Source organism: Euleptes europaea, chromosome 6 (assembly GCF_029931775.1).
Source record: "Euleptes europaea isolate rEulEur1 chromosome 6, rEulEur1.hap1, whole genome shotgun sequence".
Taxonomy (NCBI): domain Eukaryota; kingdom Metazoa; phylum Chordata; class Lepidosauria; order Squamata; family Sphaerodactylidae; genus Euleptes; species Euleptes europaea.
The window spans coordinates 105,130,526-105,153,155 of record NC_079317.1 but is presented as its reverse complement, the minus strand read 5'-3'; the positions used below and the strand labels follow the sequence as shown (position 1 = coordinate 105,153,155).

General features: G+C 46.6%; 1 protein-coding gene across 1 annotated transcript in view; it reads left to right on the top strand.

Moving 5' to 3' along the window:
- The window catches only part of LOC130479636 (aldehyde dehydrogenase family 3 member B1-like), a 53,072-nt gene that overhangs the window by 18,098 nt on the left and 12,344 nt on the right, over positions 1–22,630 (top strand). The window contains exons 4-8 of the mRNA XM_056852030.1: positions 11,986–12,148; positions 12,272–12,382; positions 13,675–13,795; positions 13,971–14,056; positions 14,897–14,978. Of these exons, the coding sequence (XP_056708008.1) occupies positions 11,986–12,148; positions 12,272–12,382; positions 13,675–13,795; positions 13,971–14,056; positions 14,897–14,978 (563 nt within the window). The remainder of the gene's footprint in view (positions 1–11,985; positions 12,149–12,271; positions 12,383–13,674; positions 13,796–13,970; positions 14,057–14,896; positions 14,979–22,630) is intronic.

The following is a 22,630-nucleotide window of genomic DNA, read 5'->3' as shown; positions in this document are numbered from 1 at the left end:
AACCTCCGCGTCTCCTGGCTTGGCAGGTTTCCCTCCGGCTTGGCAGGCTTCTCAGGATTTCTTGCAAGCAATCTTTTTTCATGTTCCAAAATTCTTCCAATAACATACTGTAAAGTTAGTTTATCAATTTCAACCGACTCCAGAGCTGTAATTAGCATGTTATACTGCTCAGACAGAGAGCTCAGGAGTATATAAACTTTATCATCCTCCGGTAGAGTCTTCCCCCTCTGCTCCAGCATTTGGAAACATTCAGTCAGTTCATTTATATGGTTTCTCACAGGAACTGACGGCAAAAGAAAAGTTCTGTACAAACGCCTCGTTATGGCTATCAAAGAGCCAGCTGTTTTTTGGACGTAGACCTGAGATAATGAGTTCCAGGCTGCTTTCGCTTTCAAAGCTCCCGTCACATGGACAAGCTGGTCGTCAGCCACGCTCAGCACTATGCTTGCCAGTGCCTTTTCATCTTTCACCACGTCCTGCGGTGTCTCAGGATCCGGTGGGTTGGAGACATAAATCCACAGTGCCTCTCTTTTAAGGTAGTGTTGCATTCGTAACGCCCACACATTGTAGTTGGTAGAAGTGAGCTTCTCCACAAGCAAGGACATTGCAGCTTGAGCCATAATTTCTCCCGCTCCCTGCTGCTCCTGCTCCGTGTCGCTCTCCTCCTCCGCCTCAGACGCACTGCTGCTGACAGACCTGCTGGGCACCTCCTCTGCTCCGTCTGACTCAACCTCAGACATCCACTCGCCTTCTGCTCACTACAGCCCTTGTTCCACAGATAGTACCTCTGCTCAGAACCTTCAGGATGTAGCGCAGTTGAGCTGAACTGGGCCCATAACCCTATTGGCGTATGTTAGAAAGCGTTGCAGCTCTACAGGCGAGTAAGCACAGAAGACTCAGCACGTAGTACAAAAGTGCTCTTTTATTCACAGTGACAGAATGCTCCGCTTGGTCATCAACTCTCCACAACCCACAACCCAATACATATATAACACACCTATATACATATCTGGCATAGTCTCTCAGCCAATCACCTGTTGGCTGCCTTGTCTCCAGGACTATCTAGCTCAGTCCAGTACAAGCCAGTTTTTCTGCTCAGTCATTGAGCTGTCATGTGACACCACCAATCACCTGGCTGTCACATAGATCATTTACATCTGCTTGCCATCTGCTTGCCATGTGCAGTCTCATATTCCAACACCTCGAAGCCATGCTAAGTGTCGAAGCATGGGGCCCAAGACATCCCAGCATATGCCACATACACCCAACCATGACAAGTCCAGCCAACCTTCCAGCCTCAAGAGTCATCCCTAACTGGATTTCACAGTGTATTCCCTGGCCCAGTGCACAATACTGTGCCCACAAATCAAACTCTCTTCTTCAGGGGAGCTATAACTCAAGCAGAACTGATTAAATTGTGCCCCCTTGTAGTCTAACATACACCCTATATGCTACTGATTTCCACCTGCTGATAGCTTTGATTTTGGACTCCGATAAGCCCACACCATCAGTCAATGTGGCTGCCCCAATCCTGAAGGAGTAAGGGTTGAAACCCTTTGCTGGGAGGTTGAGCTTTGCCACACACATATGCAAAATACCAGCAAACTGGTACCACATTAGTGGAGATCCATCAGCATGGTGGAACAATGGTCCATCACTGGGGGGCACACAGCCATGAAAAGCCAACAGTGCCCAGACAGGGCATGGTAAATGAGGAGGTGGTGCTCCAAGCCTCAAAACAACTCCATGCCCCAGCTGCTCGGTCTTGGACTGTTTAGTGGAGAGGTGTACTTCCTCCCTTCCCAACTTAATGTCTCATACCTGCAAGGCCCAGCCAGAATTATCCAAGTGGGAACCCAGCACCAACGCCCCCACCTGGAGAGCCGACATAAAGGCAGCCTCGAATAGGGGTGTGGGCCATCTCAAATGTCGACCAGCATATCTCAGGCAGGTATCCAATCAGTTGTAACAGCATAGATAGTGTGTGATTGGCTTGCATGGATCAGGCACCCGAGGGGCACAGTGCTGCCATCTCTCTAGTGCTCATTTGGCCACAAAGGAAGAACAGGGGACTGGGTGCCAAGATAGTGGGCAAAAGAGATCGTGGCCAAATATCCTCCCATCGTCTTCGGTGTGAGACTCTGTTTCCACAGCTCAGCCAGGTATCCAAGCACCATCTTCTTGGTTGCAAGCCAAGTACAGGCACCCCCTTTGCTGGCAGAGAAAGACAGGAAGGCAGAGGCTGCTGTGGTGAATGACCTTGATGTGGCGGGTGCTACCGAACTAAACACCCCTTCTATTATGGAGTGTCACCAAAGGACCATAGCTCCTCCGGGAACAAATCCAGGTAGAAGTTCATCCCCCAGGCCAGGCTGCAGAATCTCTCTACCTGGAGGGGAGACGATGCATCTGCTAAGTCAGTGGTGGCGAACCTATGGCACACGTGCCAGAGTGGGCACTCAGAGCCCTCTCTGTGGGCATGTGTGCCGTCGCCCCAGCACAGAGTTCGTCTGAGTTCGTTACTAGAAACCCAGAGGGACGTGGGGCCGGGCTGCTCCCCTTCCCCTCTTCAAGCGTGCCTGAGGGCATTTCTCACATCACCCGCCCCTCTGCCCAGCAGCCCAATGGGAGCGCTTCCTCCCTCCCGTCTGGGGTAAGCCATGTCAAGGAAATGGGACCCCCCCCCCCACTCAATTCCTTGTTGCTGAAAAATCTTTGGTCCAGGCCTTCGGCCTGGCTGGGGAAATCAAACTGCAAGACATTCCAGGATGCGGCTCAATTAACATTGGTAAAAAATGCAATTGCTTCCCCCATCCGCCGGACCACTTGTTCTCATAGTAACAAATGGTCCTGCAATTAACTCTTATCCTGCCTCAGGGAACCCCAGGTGATCTGCTCTGTAAGCATTTGTCACCTTGGTGTTTTCTGTTGCAAGCCGGATGTCATCAATCTTCGGTCAGTTGGCATCTCCGGAATCTCAGTGAGGTTTGAACTCCCCCCCCCCTGAGATCCTGGAAAATAAAAGAGGAACACACACAACTGTGCGTGTGGTGGTCTGGACACGCGGACAGCATGTCGGATATCATCAATCCATCTGATTCCTGGGGCAGGGATATGCCAAACGGATCTCTTGGAACATTTATTGAATTCTGAACTGATGTGCGTCATCACTTTTGGAACGGGTAACGTTTATGTAACTTACTACGCTTTTGCCAGACTCTTGAACCTAAGAATCCTACTGTGTAGCCAGCTGCTTAAAAGCTTTGTTGTTTTGATTTGCTTTTGCTTCACTAATTCTTTCAATTCTGTAACGAGCACAAATAACTCCATAAAATATACTTTCGGTTGTGGTGTCTGACTTTGCTGGCTTCAAGTCCTAACTCTAAGTGCCTTGTTGTTTGGGGTCAGCTACCAAACCCAAAACCAAACCCTTTGCTTTTGTAGTCTCCCCTTGCCGGGCTTCCTACCCTGCAAGGTGAGTGTTACGTATTAATTTGGCATCAGCAGGCAGGGACTGCCCTTATCTTCTGCCTGGGGCTAAACTGGTTGAAAAGGGCTGGTGGCAGACTGCTGGCTGAGCTCAGGGGATTCCTGTACTCAACGTTTTGTTTAAAAGTGTCTCTTTGGCCACCTTAAGAGAGAAACCGGGAGCGGAGGCTCCTGCGTTTTCCTCTACAAGGTGGGTGGCTCACATGCGGCGTGAGGGTGCGGCGCAGATGGCAGCCTGTTGAGTCTGTGGCGAAGGTGATTCCCGTGGTGGGGTTGGAGAAAAGCTAGGTTGGAGGGGAGCATAGCTCACAGTGTGGCATAGCTGGAGGGGAGCAGAGCGCTCGGGCCACAGTGCGGGCTTTGCGGCGCCAGCCCTGCACGTGCCGCTGGCCCTGCTGGACGCTTATCTGTAAGAACGGCACACAAAACTAATTTTTATATGATCTTAAAGGTAAACCACAGAATTGCTTCTCCAATCCTATTGGAAAAGAAGTGCATGCAGAATTTCACATAGCTGTGAGTGTACATGAAATACAGCTTGATGCAGCCATCCAACCAGGATACTGCTGGCTTAATAAAAAAATTAATGCAATCTTGCACAGTAATGTAAGGTCTGAGTTCACCTGTTAAATCCCAATCACCAAACGTCCAGACAGGGTATTCTAAAAAGCTGGTTTATTTGGGAAGCATAAGGCGAGTAGCAGGAACTTACAGGGGAAGGTACGAGGACTCTACTGGGGGAAATACAAGCAGGTTGGAACATATACAGAAAACCAAAGGCACAGTTGGTTACCAGGCCAAGCCTGGTTCCCATGGTAGATTACAGTTATCACGCAAACGGAGAGTAAGCCGTCATAACAAACTTCTGAGAAACAGAACCTTGAAGGCCAGCTGCGCTCCCAGGCCTGGAGCTCACAAGTATTACTATTATTGACAGTATTTATATTTCACTTTTCTAACTGCTCCCTGTCCCTAAGGGGCTCACAATGTAAAAAGAAGCAAAACAGCAGCAGACAGCCACCAGAAAAGTCACTGCTGGGTTGCGGAGAACCAGTTACTCTCCCTCTGCTCAATAAAAGAGGAACACCCACTTACCCAGCATGTAATTAACCTGTGGAACTCCTTGCCACAGGATGTGGTGATGGCATCTAGCCTAGATGCCTTTAAGAGGGGATTGGACTAATTTCTGGAGGAAAAGTCCATCACGGGTTACTAGCCCTGATGGGTATGTGCTACCTCCTTATTATAGATGTGGGCCACTGTGAGATACAGGAGCTGGACTAGATTGTTCAAAAGCATGCCAAATGCAAACTTTTACCTTTCCATAAAAAGTTGTTTGTATCATTGAAAGCTCTGTTATTGTGTTTTTCTTTTAAGGCAAAAGATGTTAATGTATGAGTTGTTTTTTCTAAACTAAAACCTCAGTATTCAGGTTAAATTGTCGCATTATCACTCGGCGATAAATAAGTGGGTTTTGGGTTGCAGTTTGGGCACTCAGTCTCTAAAAGGTTTGCCATCACTGTGCTAAGTTGTTATCCACCCTCACCACATGCTTTGCTGAGAATGGATACCAAAGGTGGTGAATAAGGCGATACTCCCTGGGCGCCTTCTCCCAGAGGACAAAACTGGAGGTTAGGCAGTGGGTAATGCGAAATGGGCCAGCAACCTGCCCAGATGCACATTCTTTCCCCAGTTTCATGGCCACAACTTCCGGCAGGTCCCTGGCTGACTTCAGGTTCCCTGAATCCATGGGGAGCTGTGACCCATGAAAAGAATATGGAAACCCTTAAAGGGATATCTTGTAATTAATGGCCACAGCACCTCCCATCTAATGGGCATCTATGCCAGCCCCAACAGGGAAGAAAAGTCATTTGCTGCTCCCTGAAGATCCTCTGGCACCCCCCATCCTTACAAGGGGGTCTCCGGCCGCTCTGAAAGGACTGTTGGCTGCTTGATGCCTTACTACAGGACGACCTAGGGTAATGACCCCATCATAGCTCACATATATGTTTGAATTTACACTTTGTCCAATTACATAGGCCCCTGCTAAACTCCCAACATACCCCCCTGCAGGCTTCTCTCTGGGTACACCACTTCCCACTCTTCCCCACTTCCGACTTCCCCTTAACATGAGGATTTACAATTAAATTCCATAGATGGTTGTTTACAAGATCTCATCATTATAGAATGCCTTCTTTTTGAAATCATCATAGGCTCAACTACATGATGTATGTGCTCCAGGCCTGCGACTTGGCAGGGGAGGAGGCAGCTCATGGAGCACATACATCATGTAGTTGAGCTACCACCCCCATGTACATACCGAACCCCTGCAGCCATTTCCTGATTGTTGTCTCCCTGGGATCTGCCTTATGGTCTTTTTTACTTGAGCTAGAGCTCCTGCCCTTGACTGAGTCTGGCTGAACCAGAGTAAAGACATCTACATAGCAGCAGTCCAGTATTTTTTTCCTGGAGCTAGCAGGGCATATGAATCCCTGGCAGGTTTTCATCCTGCCCATATGTGGAGGAGATGCTCCTCTTGGGCCTGCACTTCCCAGGTTCCCATAACTCTTTAGCCCCTTCCCTGGACTTTGGGGGACCATCTTTTCCAGCCCTTCTTCATAAGCCCCAAACCAGAAGACCTGGCACATGGGCAGCAGCCCTCCAGTATTGTAGGGCTGTGCTATCTGACTTCTCCCCCAAGGAGGACTCACCTGAGGTTCCCCCACTGTCTGAATCCTCCCAGGGCCTCCTCCCCTTTTTCTTGTTCTGCTTCTTCTTCCATCCCCTCTTGCATCCCTGCTGCTGTTTACTCCTTGACCTGGAGCTGCTGGAGCTCGAGCTACTGGAACTGGGTGATGCTGAATGCCTTCTCTTCTGGGTGCGGGGCCTCAGCCATGCTGGCTGCCCTCTCCATGTCCAGCCTCATCCACAAGGTGCTCAAGCACTCTGGAAAGGCCCTGCAGGGGTTCCACAGGCTTTGAAAAATCAGGGCATGGAGGTGCAGATCCTTTAACCGGTGGCCGCGGGGGCTTCTTGGCACCTAGAGCCAGTGCCTCCCATGTTTTCCTTGGCCCTCCAGCCTGCCAACGGGTGCGGGGAGGTGATCCCTCCCAGTCTGTGAGCCTCCTTGCCCTTCTCTTTGCTCTTCTTCAGCAGCATGCTGCTTGGGCCCTGAAAACAAAACTGGGTTCCCAGGACCATAGGTCCTCATTGACAGGGGAGCAGTGAGCCAGAGGCTCCAAGCCCATAAAACAAAAGAGGTAGAAGGTAGCTAAAATACACCCCCTTAGTGATTTCAGCAAGAGGGGTGGGGACAGCGTTCTGCCACAGGGCCCTTTGCCCTGGTGATTTCAGCAAAAAGTAAGGGGGGGAGTAAGCACCTCCACCCCAGTGATTTAGCCCCCAAAGAGAATTTGCCAGGTAAAGGAATCTTCTATCCCCATTCTTCCTCTTGAAGGAGGAGAGGAGCCCCAAAGCCAGGCCACAGCTCTCACCCCTTTCTGAGGGAAATGGCCTCCATGATGTATGCCACAGCAACGGAGCTCTTTCAGGCTGCTGTAGGTCATGTCTTCTGAATAGGGTTGCCAGCTCTGGGTTGGGAAATACATGGAGATTTTTGGGGTGGAGCTTGAGGAGGGCCAGGTTTGGGGAGGGGAGGGACTTCAATGCCACACAGTCCAATTGCCAAAGCAGCCAGTTTCTCCAGGAGAACGGATCTTTATCAGATGGAGATCAGTTGCAATAGCAGGAGATCTCCAGCTAGCACCTGGAATTTGGCAACCCTACTTCCGAGCCCCGAAGTGAGCCTTTGCTACTGTGTCTGCTGTTATAGGAGGGTTCAAGACCAATGCTGGAGCAAAGAGACCCTGAGACCGTGTTTCAGGAAAAACAGTGTTTATTTGCAGCTGCAGACCCAGCCCGCTTTCTCAAGCATCAAAAAGGGCTGAGCCCTTAACAAAGGCAAGAGGATTCATTTTATCCACTCCTACTGGACTCATACTGGAAGATGACTGGGGAAGGCACTGGCAAACCACCCCGCAAACAAAGTCTGCCTAGAAAACGTCGGGATGTGACGTCTCCCCATGGGTCAGGAATGACCTGGTGCTTGCACAGGGGACCTTTACCTTTACCTTTTTACTGGACTCATTAGCTATGCATTTTCTTGGCGGCATCATCTATTCATATTTCAATTTTATTTACTGATTGGTTACAAAGCTTTTGCCTATTAGTCATTGGTTACTTAACATTTCTACTCGCTTCTAACTGGTTTACTCATAATACAAATGAAGCAATCTTGCTGGTTAATAAAAGTTCTGTTTGGAACCCTCTATTTGCATATTGGTTACAGCATCTTTTCCCCTACTGATTGCCTCTAAGAAAGTTTATTCTACACAATAGCATTGGTTAGTTTTGGATACCATCATTTGCATATAAGTTGGCGCTTGAACAACATTACTTAACGTTTTCCCTTCGAAGCTGCCCAATTAGTTTCTTGTCTTGGACTTTTCTGTGCCTCAGTGGTTCAATGACCATACTTTCTCCGTTTCGTCTCGTGTATTCTCTGCTTCCAAGCCAGAGCATGGACTTTACTCCAACCCCCTCCCTTTTACAGGTGACCTTCCTCTGAACTTTTCTTAGTTTTCTTAGAGTTTTAATATTTTTCCAGTCTTACTGCCACCTCACTGCCGATGCCAAAACCCAAACTGCTGCTTTCAAAAAGAGTCTCCCCATTGTTTCCAGCATCACAAGCGAAGCTGACTGCAACTGGGGCCAGGGGAGGCACTCCTGTTATGTTAGGGAGTCAGATCTGAGTGAAAACCTCAGGTGCAAAGCCCCAGGTGGCCCCGCCCCCTTGCAAGCTAGCGTCTGATTGGCCCGTTTGAATGGAGGGGCGGGGAGGCGAGCACCCCCATGGGAAGGGCTCCTGGCGCAGCAAGGATGCTGCGGCTGCTGTCCCTGCCTCTGCAATGGCCACTGTCCTCGCGGCAAGCTGGCTGGCCCAGGAGGGCCCTCTGAACCGGCAAGTGGCCTCCCGTCAGCCCCAAAGGCTCCCCTGAAGCCTCCAGCACCGGCTCCTCAGCTCCCCTATGCAGGCCTGCAAATGGGGGCCCAGAGGGGAGTCGGGGCCTGTGCTTAGCTACAGAGCTCTCAAAGGATTTATCATACTGGAGATTTACAACCTTTAACTGGGATTTTACAAAAGTAGGGAGTAGGTTTGGGTCTCTGAAATATTAACCAGCAAACCAGACAGAACGCCTGCATAAACCTTCTTTTATTGAAAAAAAGAAAATATTTTTATTGAGCAAGAACAGAAAAATATAAAGGGAGGAAAAAGTTAACCCAACGTCTCTTGCCTTAAAAACCTTATGGGGGTCACCATAAGTCAGCTGTGACTTGACAGCAAAAAAACCCCCCCAAAAACCAATTACTGTAAAGTTCCTAGCATTGTTTTATCATATTAAAGCGATAGTTTAAATTAAAAAAACAAAAAACAAATCAGGTTTCAGTTTTTTTGCCTCACTGCTTTTAGGGATTATCAAAAAACCCAAGTTACCCAAAATCTTGCCCAGAGATCTCACCTATTCTGCTTCTGAGGTTTCCAGCCAGAGAAATCTGGTTTGCTTGTCACAAGAGTGCTTATTTATAGAAAAATATCAGTCTTATTTTTCTCTAAATTTGCTCTATTACTATCATGTTATCATATCTAGATATCTGATTGGTTACAACTAAATAAGCAACTAAGCCAATCAGCAGGTATATATGCGATATATCTGATATAGCAAAACAAGAAGGCCAATTTCAGCTCTTAAAAAGCAATTAATCTAGATTTTTTCTCTAACTGTTTCAACTTAACTGTCCAAGATGAAGGTAGTTCACGGACAATTGGAAAAATGCATAAATTCTCAGTCAACTTGCAAACTCAGCAAGCAAAGAGGGGTGATATCATTGCAATCACTACAGCTGTATTCTAATGGCTATGTTTTATGTGAAGAAATATTCAGGGTTGGAATCCACCTTCTGCAGTCTGAAGTTTATTTGTATGTCTTTAATTCCCACAAAGGTTTGTGATCACTGACTCCCTTAGTTGTTGAGAGTCTGCCTCAGTTGTCCACAGTTCACTGTGGTTAGGGATGTATGAATGTAAGCGTTGTCAAGTTGCCACCAACTTATGGTGACCCAAGCAAGGGGTGAAGCAGGTCAATGCCTTTCAGTGATATGCTCTTAGAATTGACCCCTTCCTAAGAAGTGGTATGTTATCTTATTCAATCACCTAATAAGCAGGACACAAGTTATTTAACTTACACAAGTAAACTCTTTTTATTGTATAGCTTCAAATAGAATATATATATGTATGTGTATGTATATAGTCTTTAAACGTACAGAATATGTATGTATGTAGATGTATACAAAGTCTAAAAAATGTTACAAAAGTCTTAACATCAGAAGTCTTAAACATGTTTCATGTTACAAGCAATCTCTATATTAAAGTTTCAAACCTTAAAATGAAACAGTAAAAAGATTTTATTTAGGAAATAAAACAGTTATAGGAATCTGATTTAGTTAAAAGTATCTTGATTCAAAATATCTAGGATAGCCTACAAGTAAGTAGACATACATTACCAAATCATGAGATCTGTGAACCCCAGTCTTTGCAAAGACTGGGAATATGTGTGAGACCCTTCATCTCCATATATAGGAGAAGTCTCTGAGAATCTCTAGTCTATGCAAAGACTAGAGAGATCTCTGAGACCTTCCAATCTACACAAAGATCAGAGAGATCTATAAAACCTCCAGTCCATGTAAGGACTGGAGAGATCTATAGAACCTCCACATAAGGGCTGGAGAGATCTCTGAGAAATCTGATCTATGCAAAGATCAGAGAGATCTAACTCTTCTGTGTTTCTACACCTATATTTATATGTCTTCAATATTAATTAAACAGTAGGAGAGCAGAAATTACTGCTGTAATTCAACTGCTGCAACAGTCAAAGTTGAGCAGTCAAAGTGATTTCAGTCAAGGTTGCTGATGACATCAAGTTGATACCTCGACACCATCAAAGTCGTTGTTCTTGATACCATCATAACTAGTCAGTTTAATGTCATTACAACAGTCAGTTATATCATTACAACTTAATATCAACACCAAATAATTATAAATTGTAATATTAACATCAAATATTTGTAAAGATTCTAACCTCGGGATCATTTATCTTTATAAAAAGTACATAAAACTTCTATAAGCATGTTTTATAATGTTTCATCCCTTAGCACCTTACAAGCATTTACTTTTGTTTAACATTGGGACTAATGTGTCTCTAATGGTCATGTGGAGATGAGAAACCACTATGACAAACACAGAGCTATTTAAAACAAACAATAATTTGATGGCCCTGGTGGTCCCTTCCAACTCTATGATTCTATGAGAAACTATAAAAAGGCTAGGTTAAATATCTTGCTATAACACTGTCCAGTTACTAAGTTTGTTTATGTACTAAGTGTGTTTAACTGTATTGAGTACCAATGATTTATAAAGCTAAGATCATATTTTCAGCTTTATATATTTTCTTTATTTAAATCTCTCCCAATCTCCTACTGGGCTCTCAGTCTCCTACTGGGCTCTACTGAGCTGCAGCAGAAGTCTCTCCTGGGCTGTCGAAGGTGACATCCCTTAACAGTTGAAGGAAATGTGCCTTAGCAGCTGAAGGAGACTTTTTTTTTTTTTTTTTTTACTAAGCTAGATGTCAGCTAGAGCAGACATCCTTACATATTGATGTAAGACTTGGCATATTTTCAAGGTATCTACACTGAATGTCGGCATAGCTTAAAAGGATTTTCAACTGCTGAATTAGTGTTAGATAGGGAGCAAGCTGAGAGCAAATTTTAACCGCTTTAGTGATTCCAAATGAACTGCAAGCAGTTCTTGCTTTTCCAGCCAATATCAGGGAGAGACAAGCAATAAGGTTTTTAAAGGATTTTAAATAGGAACTCAGTGATTCCAAAATAGGAAAATTCTACAAATATACACAATTCTATACGTACATAATGATCACATATGTCATATCCCATAACAGGGGACTTCAAGGCAAGTGAGAAGCAGAGGTGGTTTGCCATTGCCTTCCTCTGCAGTGTCTTCCTTGGTGGTCTTCCATCCAAGTACTGACCCTACTTAGCTTCCGAGATCTGATAACATCGGGCTATACCATTCCATATCCCCAGTGGTTGGGGTAGCCTGTATAACAGTTTACCTCTGGGAGTTCTTATCATGCAACTTATTGCTAATTTTTATTTGTACTTCCCAGTAACTTCTGTACTGCTATACATTTATGTATACATTGCTGCTTTATTATTTTTTTCCTGATATGAAGGAAAATGAAAGGGAGCACTGTGAGCTATTATCAGCTGAATTTGTGGGCATCCTTGTCCTATAAGATCAGGTGTTGACAAAACAACCCACAAGATCCTTAGAAATCCTTTGATGACCTGTGTTTTCTCCAGCTCAAACCCTTACGCTGCCCTGGTGGACTGCCTGCGTGCTACCTGGCTAACAGGAAAGACACGGCCTATGGAATATCGGAGGACCCAGCTAGAGGCACTGGGCTGCTTTCTTGTGGAGAATAGGTGCGAAATCCTGCAAGCTATGAATGCGGACATGCGCAGGGTAAGTGTGGTGATGCAGCCAGAGGTTCTGGCTGATTTTTTGTCGAACCAGAAGCAGTTGCTCTGCTATGCAATTTGTAAACCGGTTGTAGCTAAAACTAATATCCTTGTGTTCTTCCAACAGCCAGCTTTTGAAGGGGAAATGGCTGAAATTTCTCTTATTATGAATGAAGTGAACAATGCACTGAACAACCTGCACTGCTGGATGACGGACAAGGGTGTGTGCAAGAACCTGGTAAGAGGGACAAGCTGAGAGGGGAGGAAATATGACTGTGTGGGAAGGGAAGGTGCTTCTGTGCCTGACGAGGTGAAGCACCCAGAGGCTAACCAGGCTGAAATGGATCTCATATCCTTTTTCAAGTGTTCTGAAGAAGGTAAATCTGAGGTACTGATCACATCTGCAATCTACATAAACCTGCTTCTACTGTGTACTCTTGATCCATTTTATCACATTATATTGAAACAATCCAGTATATTGGAAAAACTATGTTGGTTAAACAAATACAAAACCTAACAATTTTGTTTTATGCTTTAACAGCCTTCACAAGGGCACACATATAACGCATGAGAAAGTCAGAAATATTTTTAGGAGGAATCCTAAGCTAAATCCTATGGGGGAGCAAGACAGAAACTTAAAGCCTAGTATAAAATGACAATAACTGGAGATGGGAACAATAGAGATATGCGGGGAGTGGAATATTGCTTTTTAAAAAAGCAATTAAAAAAAAATTCATGGGTGCGAATCATCCCCGTCAATCCCGATGTAGTTTTAGTTTTTCATGGGAACAAAGCACGCAGTATTCAACAACGGTTTGGTCTGCTCTCCGAAGAACAAAGAGCGTGATCTGCAGCAGCTATGCGTTGCCCGGCACTCCTATGAAGACGAAATGCACACATCTCCAGCCGGAAGAGTTCTGCGGAGGTGGAATGGCAGCCTGTGATACTTGTTGGAGCGCAAAAAAAACCTTGTCCAATCACCGTTCGCATGGGTGGGGAGTCATGGGAGAGGGAGGCAAAATTTGCCTGCATGGGCAGGGAGAATAGATGCGAATCCAGGGAGTTTTTCATGGAACTTTGCAACAGAAAGGGCAGAACAAAGGCAAAGATCGTGCCAAAACAGGTTTGAGATGCTGCGGGGATGAAGCAAATTTTGTGCTCAAATCTGGAACAGCCATGAAAAATCAAATTAGCAGCGCGGCAAAACAACAGTGAAACCGCGGCAAACCTCCGTGAAAAAATGACCAGTGGTAACCTGTGGCACTTAAACAAGGCACTAAATTATTTCAGCAAACAATAACAAAAAATATAAAGCTCAGTGAGTGGAGCAATCATGCTGTGCAACAATTTTCATCTCCAGTAATCTCTGGACCTTATACAATCTTTGGACCTTTTGTAAAAGAGATTCATGTGGGAAGCACTCCACCAACAGGTTGGACACTGGAGCCAAACAAGATCATTTAAGGTTGACAACTTTATTCTTTTTCCCTGGCTCACTTGCTTCATGAACTTGTCTTCGCTTCCTTGTAGGCCACCACACTGGACTCAGCCTTCATCCGCAAGGATCCCTATGGAGTGGTGCTCATCATTTCACCCTTTAATTTCCCCTTTCACCTCACCTTGATCCCTCTGGTGGGGGCCATTGCAGCTGGTGAGTGAAAAGCTATCTGAAGTCTGTCCTGTTCCCCATATCAGAATATCCCCATGGCCATGACCCACAGACCCTTTGTTCAGCTGGTCTCTTCACAGGGGCTCCTGTTGGATGGACCCAAGTGCGCGATGGTTTTATACATCTTGCTACCATAGTTGTGTGTTTTCTCCATCAGGGAACTGTGTGATCATCAAACCTTCAGAGCTAAGCAGATGCAGTGAAAAGCTCATGGCTGAAGTGCTGCCCACCTACCTTGACCCAGTGAGTTTCTTAGACCCAATTCTCCTTTATTTCCTCAGGAAAATAGTCCTCATTCACATACATGACCCAGTTCTCTGGTGTGATACTACAGAAAATATTACGCTCTGATCCCATCTCTCAGTAGGGTATAATTGGGAGAGATCATCTGACAGTTTGCAAAGTGCATGTATGTGACCATAGCAAATTGCAGACCATATCAATCATTGCAAATTCATATTTTGCATTGTTATGGGAGTCATGGGATAAACGCAGAAGCAAGAGTTGGTGGCTACTCTGGATAGATACATCTGGAGGAAATGGTACATTCTTATGTATATAACACTAGGATTTGGGTTGGAGGAGAAGAGTTCTCTGTAGGATGATGCACTTTTCTTTTCCTTGAGATAACTTACTGTATTCTATTTCCTCTTAAAATCCTCAGGTGATTTAAGGGGCAGATGACACCAACATCATTTTAAAAAATGAAAACCTGATTAGGGAAAAAGTGGTAAAGCAGTAGGAGTGGGGGGAGGCGTGCTTAAGCCTTTTCATATCTACTGTTACTTGGCTCCAAATTGTCAACTAGCAGCTATTCCTTCTGTAGGATTCCAGAAAGGGGAAAGCTACCTGGGAAGGCATTCGAAGCAAAACCAAAGGTGGGTGTGCAAAGGGTAAAGCACCCCCGCTTTTCCCCATTTCATCTTGCTGTAGATTCTCCCTTCGAAGTGGCTTTTCATGGGGCTCAATCACATGCATTGATGTGAACGGTATATGTTTCTCCTAAATAAACAAGAAAAATCCATCTAAGGGACAGAAGCTGGGCCAGTGTGAATTGCTGAGTGTGAATTGCTTATTTCTCAGGAGGCCTTTGCTGTGGTGACAGGTGGCCATGAACCAACTGCCAGATTACTGGAGAACAAGTTTGATTACATCATGTTTACAGGTGACCTCTTTTTTAATTTCAAGGGTGATGATTTTCATCATGAATTTAAATAACACTTAAAAAATAAAGAAATAAAGGTTACAGAGGCTGGTGAAGTGTGACTAGCCAAACTATTTGTTGCCTGAGATGGGATTTGAATCCAGATCCAAGTACTATCTTTCTGTTGGATCATACTGGCTATCAACCAATGGAGCTGTTTGTTGCCTTTGTTTCCCTTCCTTTCATCCTTTCCATTCATCTGATTAAAGGTCTTTTGATGAAATATCTTGAGCGGTCATATACCCTTCTTTGGTAAATATCAACTTTGAGCCTTTATGCACCCAAATATATTTTAGCAACAGTGAGGCTAATATTAGCAGCCCATTCCTGAAGGGGGAGGGGGATGCACAACGGCTGGGAGCGGTGCAGCCACAGCACCTTCATAGAGGCTTCCCAGCTGCCAAAAATAAAAATAAAACAATATATAATGTAATGCCCCCAAAGAAAACAGCGAGGCTATGCCACCAGAAAAGGTGGTGTAGTAATGCTGCAGCTGGAGGGGGCATTCCCAGGGCGAAATGGGTTAGGATGCTGCCTAAAGGCTGCTCCTCCCCCCCATAATGCCCCGGGAACAACTCCCAGGACGCCAGTGAGGAGACTTGTACTACTGGAATGCTGCCAGAAGGCACTTCTGGTGGTGGAGCCCCATGCAGCTGCGCGGCATCCTGGGGCTGGCATGAATGCCCCTCGTGGCAGCATAAGTGCCCCTTATCCTGGGGTGAATGGGCACTTACCCCAGTGCGGGGTCACGCCAGCTCCTATGCTGATTCCCCCCCCCCATTCAGGATTGTGCTGTATGAGATCTATCAGATAAAAGGAGAAAGTTTATTTAGAAGAGCATCTTCTTCTAAAATCAATTTGCTTCCAAGTTAAGATACTGCTAGACTCCTTCCATTCCAACCAAAGATTTGATAAATAAGAAGAATATAATTTCCCTAAACAAGAACAGACGAATTGGGTGATAACATGGTAGATCAGAATGATCTCCTTTTAAAAATATTTGAACTATAAAGGTCTGCTTCCAAGAATATGGGATAAAAGTCACCCTAAAAACTGGAGATAAAACTCAGTCCATCAGCCAGGATTGACATTAAATAAATCCTTTGGAAATTAATCTACACCTGCTTGCCACCCAAATTTGGCCACTTTAAAAGTTATCTCCATATCTTTGTCTGAGAGCATGTTAGAAAGACTAAAGGCTCTGGATCGCCCTGGGAGGTCCGATAATACAGAAAGAATGGCTTCTCGTATCTTGTTGTAAATTTTGCATTCAAACACAACGTGCTCGAGGGTGGCCCAACGGGAGAAGATGCGCTGCACGGCTGCAATTGCTGCCGCTGATCACCTGGCCTGCCACGGATCAACTTAGGCGGGAGAGCCTGGCTGGGGCAGGGTTGAGGCTCATGACACCCAGCTGACAGGACCAATGGGGAGCTGCAAAAGCGCCCATTACTGGTCCTTTTATAGACTCCAGAGGGTGAGTCCAGGGGGCTGGGCTGGGCGGAACCTCCGGTCGGGCTAAAGAATTATGGCCTTTCATCTTGGGCCCTTATTTAACTGGGCTGGCCCAGGCTGTCCTTAAGGCCTTGGCCAAGGCCGAAAGTGCAAACTACGACCACTTAAAGGCTGCTGTGTTGGAACAGTACACTATTTCTGAAGAAACATATAGACAGATGTTCTGGATGGCAGTCTGGAAGGAGGGCGATCCACCCTGGGCCTTTGCAACATTCCTGAAAGATGCGGACTACAGGTGGCTACATCCATCCCCAAGAGCAAGGCCATTGTAGATTGAATTGTTTTAGAACAACTAGTCCAGATGTTTCTGACCAGGGCCCGGGAATGGGTCCTGTGTAATAAGCCACCCACATTGGAAGTTGCCATGACTTTACTAGAGAATGTGTCCATGTTGAAAGCATGGGACACCTCCAGAGACAATCAGAGGATGGAGGTCCGGCCCAGAGGCAGCAAAGGGCTCACACGGGGCAGGCATGCCCATCTGCTACCCCACATCCCATTGGGATTTGGACCTTGACCTCAAGGCGGGCTGGGCAGGCCACGACCTTCACCCGCCACACTGCCAGAAGGAACTAAACCTGGGGTTAAAGCCGATAGTTCCCCGGCTGAAGGCAAGGGCTTGGGATCCTGTTACACCTGTGGCCAGTGGGGGCACTACTGGCAGGAGTGCCCCCTAATGGAACGTGATCTCGGCTGGGAGGAAGTGGTGCAGGTGGGGCCCCAGCGAACCCCCTTGTTATACTTGAATGATGGCCAGGGAAAAAAGGAAACTTTTAACTGAATACAAATATCTCTATCAAAACTACCTCCTACCTTCTACCTCTTAGATGGCCATCTATCAATCCTCCTTTCACTCCTCATCACTCTGCTAGTTTATTATCTTTCATACCACTTATCTTGCACTCCTCTTTGCTCCAATTATTTCTTACTCCTCAAAACTACCTTAACTCTCTTCAAAACCCTTAAAACAAATATGTAAAAAAAACACAAAAAAGGGACAAATGCCCTAATGACAGAACACAGCTGCAAGCATCATAACTCAACCACCTTGGTTTCCAAAGCAGCTCCATTGTGCCCGCCTGCAGCACAGCTGGCACAGGTAAAGTTGCCACTTGTGGCTGGCCTGTCAGAAGCTACTTGATCCCGCCATGTCTTCTCAAGTCTTGTGGGATTGTCACAATGGAAGAGGAAGATGGCCGTACTCAGGGCATTATGGAAAGCAGGTGACATCTCATAGTTGCTATCAGATGTCCCACATTTGCTATTTATGAAAATTACCACACTCAGCTACCAACAGGCAATGGGCAACCAGGTCCTGCACTGCCCCCCCCCAAACTGGCCAGGCTCCAGCTGCCCAGGGTTGCCAGCTCCAGGTTTTGGGGATGGAGTCTGGGGAGGGCAACTCTATACGTCAGCACTGTTTGGGGCTTGGACTGCCCTCTTGCAGCAATGACCATTCACACCCACTCTGTCCAGAGCTTGGTGTCTGTTCATTGCCTGCCAGAAATGCCTCTTGTCTGTGGTGCCCTAATGGGGAATCACAGTGGTGGCAATGATTCTGGGGCTCCATCCTGGACTTTTACCCAGGGGCCCAGACTCACTATGTCTGCTCCTGCCAGGCATGTTCATTAGAACCAGGATGTCTTTGTCTGTCTGACTTTCTGGTATTTTGCTTTAGTAAGCTGTACCTCAAACTAGGAACATTTGTTGTAATAATAAACAATGTGCAGGAAACTTCCCTCAACTAAATAACTACATTGAGCCCAAACATGCCTGGGATGGGGAGTTTGGGCTTCTTGGTTTTGTCCTCTAGCATCTTCCAATTTAGAAAACATTTGAGACTTGTGGGGAGTTCAGGTCACTGTAGGTATGGAGGGCTAGTTAAATCGTCTGTCCTTAGAGCTCAATGATTTCCAAGTTGCCCTTGTGGGCTTCTGCACCACATGCTGGTAGTTGCATCAAGTCTCTAGTTAATCTCTGAAACATGCAGGGGCTATATTGATACAATTGCCCTTAAACATCCTCTCTCATTGAATAGAGCCCCATTCAGCGTCTTGGTTCTCTGAGGAGCTGGAGGCTATGAAAGGACAGGGACAACAGCTGAACCAATGGTGGTAGAAGTCTCAAAAGAAATTCAGGAACACCAGCTAGAGTTCATTTTACACTCTGCTCTGCAGTGGTTACTATGGTGAATAAAGACAGTTCTCACCATCATATCATAGTGATCTGTATACAAAACTACTTACCCTCATTCTGATCTTGACACTGCAGTACATACAGTACAAAGGCAGTATGCTATGAAGAAACCAGACTATACCTGTTGCTAGTATGAATTTCAGTTGCTGTAACCCAAGGATGAGGTGGTGCCAGCCTCACTAAAAGAGGCAATGGTGGGGACCTCAGAGCACATGCAGAGTTCCTTGCAGTAACAAGATGTTGGAGGAGTCTTTAACCTCTGCCCAACCTCCTGTGGACCCTAGGTTCCACTGAAGACGGGAAAATCCCAAAGGTCCAGGTAATTATGCTTAATGGAATTGGACCTAAGCCAGCCCCTTCTCGAAGACAGATGAGTTGATTTAGCCAATCCTATGCCAATATCTTGTTATCAATTAGAAAATTATTCAAACAGTAGTCCCATCCCTCAAGCATCTGGTAATGCCAGTGTTTCTAGGTGCCTGTTAATGGTGGGCAATATTCTGGGTATTCCTGCCACTGCCCGCCGACACTCAGCTGTTAGGCAGGTGGAAACAGGCTGGCCAAAAGGGAGGAAGCAATTGGCATCCGTGTGTGATGACGTCACTTCTGGTGTGATGTGGAAGCTTGGCATCGCACTGGGGGAATGGTCTGTCATTCTCCCCAAAACTCCATGGAAACCATAGCAAGTGCTAGAGCACACACACACACACCCAGTGCGATGCCAGCACTTCTGCATTGCGTTGGAAGTGACATGATCATGCATGGGTGGAGATTGCCACCACTTGTACCCACCTCCCAACATCTCCTGCTGGTTGTCAGGAGGGACCTGGCAATCCTAGGTAATGGGCCTGAACTTCCATGACAAATAGCTTGTCCGTCCCAAACTGGCTTGTTCTTTGTCCAAAAAGGATTAGGTTTCACAGGATAGCCCAATGCGAAATGGAAATGAATGGGTTATTCTAATGTTAACCCTAGGGTCCAAGATCCCAGAAGCTCTAGGTGGCCCTCTTGAACCCTAGGGTTTTAGGGTTTCCGTCACACCAACTAACAGCTGTTTCCTGGCTGAATGTGAGGTTCTCCAGCCAACCTCGGCAATCCCAAAATGTCACTCGCTCAGACAGGCAGGTCTAAAGCAGGTAAACGTTTATTCAGGAGCCACAGGTACAGCATAAGCAATCCACAGGTTCAAAGCTGCTAATGACCATCCATTCTACAAAGCATAACTTTAAGCACAAAACAACCCCAGTTGCAAGATCAAGCAGGCCTGGGAATTGGGAGAAAACAGTGCCTGGTGGGAAGCAGGGAGTGAGCAAGCCATAATACTGAAGTAGGGGGGGAAGGCAGGGAGCGGGGATAGTTTGAACAGCTCAGGGAAACAAAACCAAAAAATGCTCTCAAACAGAAATCGGCCTAACTCATGTTTGGCAGATGCGTTGTCCCGTCTTCCCCAGTACCGCAGTCAAATCAACCGCCCAGTGGATTCCTTATTCACTCCGGAATAACAGGGGGAGGTGCCTGGGTTAGTCATAGTTACTCGCACTCAGAGCCGAGCGGCAATACTATATACCCCAGAAATGTTATCGATAACTGGTGAAAGTCACACTTGGAAACCTTGGCATATAACTGGTAGGCTCGTAGCCGACTTAACACCTCCTTCACCAGAGCCACATGCTCATCCATAGTCCGGGTGTATATTAAAATGTCATCTAAATAAACAATCACTCCTTTAAACAACAAGTCATGTAACACCTCATTAAAATGTCATTAAATAAACAATCACTCCTTTAAACAACAAGTCATGTAACACCTCATTATCATTTGAATGAAAACACTCGGGGCCCCAGTCAATCCGAAGGGCATCACTAAATATTCAAACATTCCGAAACAACTAGAGAAGGCAGTCTTGTGTTCATTTCCTTCTCTGATCCTAATGCGATGGTACACTTCCACTAAATCTAGTTTAGTAAAACTCCGACCCTCCTTCAACTGAGCGAGCAGATCTGGAATGAGAGGAAGGGGGTAGGCATTAGTCTGCGTGACCACATTGAGTCTGCGGAAATCTATGCAGAGTCGCAAATCACCAGTCTTTTTCTTCACAAAGAAAGCAAGTGCCAAGTGAGGCGCCGAGGATGGACATATGAACCCCCTTGCCAAATTAGTGTCCAAATAGTCTCTTAACACCACCTTTTCCTTAGGGCTCATGGGATAGATTTTCCCTTTTGAGAGTTTGCCCTCCCCCACCACCTAAATTGCATAGTCAGTGGCTCAGTGGGGGGACAATTCATCACACTCGCGCACATCAAATACATCTGCAAAATGTGCATATTCCTTGGGGAGTTGAGGCGGCGGAGCCTCTGCTGGCGGATGCTCTTGCAATGCGGCTGCTTGTTCTCAGAACACCACCTCCCTCCTGTGCCGGTCACATTGGGCCTGCGAAAACGTAAGAGTCAATTCTTTCCAGTCTATGGTAGGACTATGACCACGTAGCCAGTTCATTCCCAACACTTTCATTCTACAATGAAAGTCTCTAGCAGGCAACTTCAGTATTATGGCTTGCTCACTCCCTACTTCCTACCAGGCACCGTTATCTCTTAATTCCCAGGCCGCTTGGTTTTGCATGTGGGATGACTCTGTGCTTAAAGTTATGCTTTGTAGTTTGGTTTGTCATTAGCAGCTTTGAACCTGTGGATTGCTTATGCTGTATCTGCGGCTCCTGAATAAACGTTTACCTGCTTTAGACCTGCTTGTCTGAGCGAGTGACTTTTGGGGATTGCCGAGGTTGGCTGGAGAACCTCACATTAAGCTGCTAATCCTTTTTGCTTTGTTCTCTGCTCCCAACCCAATGTGAGGGTGGCTATAATGGGGAATGGAAATGGCGAGAAGGAGGGCAAGATGGTGCCTCCGGCCGAGCCCAATCTTGGCTCGAAGGGGGATAAGCCAGTGGACGAGAAACCAAGCGACACCGGGAAGGGTGCGGTACCCAAGATTTCTCATGTTCGCTCCTGGATGGATTCTCCCTAACCTTGAATGGGGTCGGGGGCGGACAGTAGGTGCTGGAGGCCAGCGATTTCTGGGATGCTTGAGGGGTTTGGGGAAGACCCGGCCCGTGGGGAATCGGTCTGGCGGCGCGAGTGGGAGGAGGAACGCCAGCAACTCTGCTTTGAGAAGCAGGAGATGGCGGAAAGGATGGATGCCATGCAAACCTTGATGCGAGATATGTGGCACGAGTTGAACGACTTGTGGCAATAGCAGCCTCAGCAGCCTCCCGGCAACCAACCGGCGGCTCCTGGTAACCAACCGGTCCTACCACCGCCGCCGCTGCCGCCGGTGGTAGGGCAGCCGGGTCCAGCGCCTCCAACCTGATGTGAGTTGAGGTGACGTTTGATGGGTCGAGCAACCTTTTGTCTTATTTCCTGATCCAAGTGGATGTGTTCATGCGTGAACAGGGTGCAACCTTCACCTCGGACGAAAGCCGGGTTCAATAGGTTGCATCGCTGCTTCAGGGGGAAGCGGCGGCATGGATGGTGCAACAGTACGAACTGCGCTCCCAAGTTTTGAGAAGTTTGGATGACTTCATGATAGTCCTCCGTAACCAGTTTGAAGACCCGCACTGGGGGGAATGGGCCAAGACGGCTCTTCTGCAGCTGCACCAAGGGACTAAGTCGGTGGTGCAGTATGCTAGCGAGTTTCAATTGCTCTCGAGTAAAATTCTGGACTGGAGCGAGGCCATCCGAGTACAGTATTTTCGGGAGGGGTTCAATCCCGAATTGCAGCACTGGGCTTTCATGCAAGGGAATCCTCCAGACGTGGAGGGATGGGTGCGGCATGCAGCCGACATCGAAAACCGTAGGCAACTGTTGCAACTCTAGAAGCATCGTACCTTGTGGGAGACCAAGCCCCAT